General features: G+C 43.9%; 1 protein-coding gene across 2 annotated transcripts; it reads left to right on the forward strand.

The window, feature by feature from the left end:
• Positions 1 to 327: 327 nt before the first annotated feature.
• Positions 328 to 2,804, forward strand: LOC146570855 (ATP-dependent RNA helicase DDX54-like). Of its 2 annotated transcripts, none has more exons than XM_085279601.1 (6): positions 328 to 822; positions 1,351 to 1,499; positions 1,590 to 1,703; positions 1,793 to 1,903; positions 2,019 to 2,112; positions 2,282 to 2,804. In XM_085279601.1, exons 1-6 carry the CDS (start codon positions 772 to 774, stop codon positions 2,513 to 2,515), a joined length of 753 nt encoding a protein of 250 aa, XP_085135727.1. In that variant the 5' UTR covers positions 328 to 771; the 3' UTR covers positions 2,516 to 2,804. The 2 variants fall into 2 exon arrangements, with proteins under 2 accessions (XP_085135727.1, XP_085135726.1); XM_085279600.1 differs by having other exon boundaries at positions 340 to 822; positions 2,019 to 2,110; positions 2,274 to 2,804.
• The last annotated feature ends 2,312 nt before the right edge of the window (positions 2,805 to 5,116 follow it).

The raw sequence follows: 5,116 nt of genomic DNA on the forward strand, positions 1-5,116 counted from the left end.
TTCCACGCTCTTTTGCTTGTTTTCCTTAATTAGGAAGACAATCTGCTCTCGGGCTTGTCCAAACTTGATTCCCCAACCCTCATTAATAATATTTATGTCGGGCTGGCGTTTTTGTCTTTCTTCCAGGTTCTTATTTTGCGCTTCCATCTGTCTACACTTCTCCTCCAGTTGAAGTTTCTCTTCTTCAATCTGTTGAATTTTATTCTGGAGATGGTAGTTTTCCTTCCTACTGTCATGTAATGCCCTTTGGACGGCTAAGAGGTCACTTGGCTGGCCACGACAGGAAGGAGAAGCGGCGTAATCTTTTTGCCTTGGTTGGTGTCTTGTTGGATACATGTTGAAGGTTGTACACGACAACTCTGAAAAGGTTTCCAAAAGTTTCTGTGGTGAACGCGTGAAGGCTGCAAACACAAATGCTGCGAGGACACGAACTAAAAAACTGCTGTGTGTCACCCCTGTTTAAGGACAAACTTCAAAGGATCAAAGTGTAGTGACATCATAACTCCGTGAGCCAATGAGATTGTCATGTGACATTTTGGAATGGGGATATTTTTTTTTAAACCGTTTTCAAATGTAACTTAATATTTGACTGTTTCTTAACTGACCTGTTTAGCTGATTAAGAAATGAATTGAAACGAGCATCACTAACGTTATATAACAGACAACAGAAAAAAACAGGGTTTTTTTCTAAGTAATAGAGGTATAATACATTTTTTAAATTTTTTTTTAAATTATCCTACTTTTTATAAGAGGGAACATTATTTAAAGAATATGTATTTAATTGGAAAACTCTCTATTCGTCTAAAGGCTATAACAAGAAAGGTGAGCTTCCTGCTCAAAAATGAAATGACCAAAATAAATGGAGCATTTCTCTGCAATTACAAACTCTGTGTAAACAATCTTGGTTTCAAAATAAGGCTAATGCTTGTGAGATGTCATCACAGGTGTAAATATTACTGCAGATGTTACTATGTCAAAGTTTCACAACTGTCTTATGTTTATTTATGTAGGCAAGACCTACTTTTCACTTTTTTGCTTTGCTATATGTTCTTGAGTGTATTAGTTTGCCAGCAGCACGAACATGTACTAGTGTCAATAATAATCGTACGGTGGATTAGAAAACCTGCTCACAAGTTGAATAAACACCCAGGATTGTTGCATCATTTTCATTCAAAACCAATATTTGAGTCAAAATGAGAAAGTTGTTTGTGCTGTCTGATGAAGAAGAAGCAAAATAAAGTGCAGTTTTGATGTAGATGATGTTGTATACAAACTAGAAGAGGAAGATAGTAGGATCTCTGTATCATGCTGTGTCACTTTGTGCCATGTAATTCTTTCTATTTCCACCAGGGGGTGTTTTCAGAGGTGGTAGGTGGTAAAAGAAGAGGTCAGCAGGAAGATGGCGAAGAGCGACCAAAGACCAAGAAAAAGAGGCAGTCAGGCAAAGATGAAGAGTATTATATCCCTTACAGACCTAAAGACTTTGACTCTGAGAGAGGGTGAGGCATTAAACTGTTGCATCTGTTTCTTTTAAAAATGTGAATGGCTTTGTGTTTTATGCTGTTTTGTCCTGTGTTATGCGTCGACAGGTTGAGTCTCGGTGGAGAGGGCAGTGCTTTTGAACAGCAGGCCTCTTCAGCTGTCCTTGATCTCATGGGAGATGAAGGCGATCGCCTTAACCAGCAGAAGAAAATGATGAAATGGTACAAATTTCCCTATGTTTGACTCAGTATCCACCAAATGGTCATTTCAAACTATAATTTAAAGTCTTTTTTCCCCCTTCTTTTTTTAGGGACCGTAAGAGGAAGCGTTTTGTGAGAGAAACGGGAAAAGAAGACCAGAAGAAGAAGATCAAAACAGACAGCGGTCAGGTTATCAGTAACAAGAAGAACAGGAAGAACTTGTATCCTTCCAACAAAAAGCTTCTCTGTGTGCTGCTCTCAATGACTCTCTTCTCTACTCCTATGACAATATTAAGCTGTACTGTGAAGATGTTGTATCACTTGACAACATGTCAGTTATGAGGAGTGGAAGAAAAAATACAAGATTGATGATACAGGATCTGGATCAGATGGAGAAACAGGCGGAGGAGGCAGGAAGCCAGCAAGAGGTAGGAAGGCATCAAAATGAATAGCACAAACATGTCTGCCTGTTAAATATAGACCATCAGCCACCATGTTTTAACTCAACTCTAAAGGTAAATACTTCAAGTCCCTCTTCCAGCCTTGCGAGCTATAACCTCCAACCTCTTTGTTGTGTCGTGCTTCTCCCAGGTCGTGGCCGTGGCCGACGAGGTCCAAACGTACAGAGCTCCGGTGACCACAAAGCACGCTCGGAGCTGAAAACAAAGGATCAGATCATGAAGCAGCGCAAGAAAAAGCAGAAGCACCAGTTCCTGCAGGGCGGAGGGATGAGGAAGCTCCGCTCCAAGAACAAAAAGTGGCTCGGAGAAGTTAAAAAGTCAGGTTTTGGAAGGGGTGGCCATAAGAAAGGCAAGCTGAGGAAGAAACTGTGAGGAGGACAGAGGGTTGATGGTGTGGAGGACATCACGAGGAACTGGGTGATAAGCGTCAGAATCATCTGAGAACATCACCAAAGATTTTCCTGGTGCTTTGTGTGACTGTAGATTAAGGAGAAAATCATTTGTGAATCTTTACACTGCAGAAATGCACGTCACTTCTTCCTTGATGGCCTGCTGAACTCTGCGTTTGCCACAGAGTTATGTTTAATTATGATCCACTAACCTGGATTTACTACTTGTAAGCATGTTGGCTGTCTAATAAAAGTGTTTTGGAGTACTGAAATATGTCTTATCAAAATGGTAAAATACAGATATTAAATATTGTGTGCTTAATTTGCAGTTAGTTTCAAAAATCGTCTCACCTATCTATCTATCTATCTATATATATATATATATTTGATGCAGACACATCGCAGCGCTGCATTATCTGGTAAAAAGTGTTCTAGTAAGCAAAGCAAAGAAACATAATTCTCTCCTGAAATAGACCATCTTCGAAATCAATTCCAGTAATTGTTGCAAAAAGTTCTAATACCAATGGATGAAGCAGGCATCAGGAGCGACATGGGAGGCTTTGTATTATCTAGACTGTGACCATCAGCTAACAGGAAGAGAAAGAGGATATGGAGCAAATGCATCACAGCAAGGAAGCAGAAAGTTAAAGCCCCGTTCACACAGGCCTAGAGACTGTTGACCTCCCAGAGAACCTCTGTGCATTCCCAAACGCTGACCAATGAAAACTTTAATTTTAGCACCTTACATATCTTCTGTGTTTCTAGTAGTTTCAGATAAAATGTCTACAACATATTACATTAAACTATTAATGCGATCTTGATAATACCTCATCGAGACATGGCATTCCCCACATAGTGTCTGGCGTCCTCTATGATAATGTTTACCCCATTAATAGAATTAATTGCTTACTGTATGTTGTTGGCAACCTGCTATGTAAAGAAGTCCAATGCAAACAGCCCCTTCTGAACAAAACATATTATTCTAACTACAGCAAAACTGATTTTAAAATTATTAGTACCATATGTGTCCATGCTTTTTTATCCACATGCTCTCTTGTATAGACAATCTAAAAGCGTGCTATAAAATATCTATAAATACATCATTGTGTTCTCATGAGCTGCATGGTCTTCACTGCAAATGACATTAGGTAAAACAATCAATACCTACAATTTATTGATTTCTCATTGCAGCTCATTAAAGAGTCCTTTGTGCCACTGGGTTTATTAATAACATCTCATTCCTATGAGTTCTTAACAACAGGACTACTGTCACGGTCCGGGGCAGCGGCCGTGTGAAGAGTGGAAAGGAGGACTCAGATGCAGCACTTACTCAGATGTGAAGGTGATTTATTGACAATACTGAACATAAAGTGGAGATGGCAAACAGAACTAAGGATGAACTAAACTGAGAGAAACTACACAAAGGGAGTGGCAAACCTGAACATGAAGGGAGAACAGCAGGGAGAGCACGCAGGGGATTCACGGAGAAATGCAGAGTACGCAGGGTAACACAGATGATGAACACAGACGACGCGACCAGGAGCAGAGGAAATCACACACTATAAGTACACAAAGAGACACTGGGAAATCACACACAGGTGGGGGAAACAGCTTGACCTGATTAACCTGACGAGACAGGGGAACACTAACACCAGGGACCAACAGAGGGAGCACAAACCCAGAACCCAGTGTCTAAAATCCCAAACACAAACCATCCCAAAACAGCCATGAATAATAATGAAAGTAATAACAATAAAGAACATAAACATAAAGTCACTGAGTCATGGTCGCAGGACCATGACAGTACCCCCCCCCTCAAGGGCTGGCCCCCGACAGCCACAGAAACACACCACCAGATCCGGGCGGGCGGCAGGGGGCCCAGGACGGAGGGACCGGGCCAAGACCAAAGACGGAGGCCCCAGAGTCCCAAACAAATGTTCACAAAAAAAAAAACACTCACAGGGGAGCAGAGTCCAAAACACAGTTCAGGTGGCCGGCCAGGGGCCCGATAACACAGGAGGCCAGGATGGGACATTTCAGGAGGCCGGCCGTGCGGAAGGCAACGGCGGCCGCTCAGGCGAAGAGGGTCCGGGGGCCGGCCGTGCGGAAGGCAACGGCGGCCGCTCAGGCGAAGAGGGTCCGGGGACCGGCCGTGCGGAAGGCAACGGCGGCCGCTCAGGTGACGGCGCCTGGCCAGTAGCCTAGCCAGCGGTCCAGAAAACGGCCGTTTAGCTCCAGACCCAAACGAGGCTGGGCCAGGCGAGGCTGAGGGCACGGAAGCCGGGACCGCAGCAGGCGGAGATGATGATGCAGACACGGAGGCTGGACCAGACGATGATGCAGACACGGAGGCTGGACCAGGCGATGCTGAAGCAGAAGCCGAAGCCGGACCAGGCGTGGATGAAGCTGGAGATGAAACCGGGCCAGGCGTGGATGAAACCGGGCCAGGCGATGAAGAAGCTGTAGCTGAAGCCGGGCCGGGTGAGGACGAAGCTGTAGCTGAAGCTGGGCTAGGCGAAGCTGACGCTGTAGCTGAAGCTGGGAAAGGTGAGGATGAAGCTGGACCAGAATCAGGCGAGGATGG

The sequence above is a fragment of the Mchenga conophoros genome, linkage group LG7, assembly GCF_057382185.1.
Source record: "Mchenga conophoros isolate Kocher_MC1m ecotype Shallow Benthic linkage group LG7, M_conophoros_male_GT1.1, whole genome shotgun sequence".
Taxonomy (NCBI): Eukaryota; Metazoa; Chordata; class Actinopteri; order Cichliformes; family Cichlidae; genus Mchenga; species Mchenga conophoros.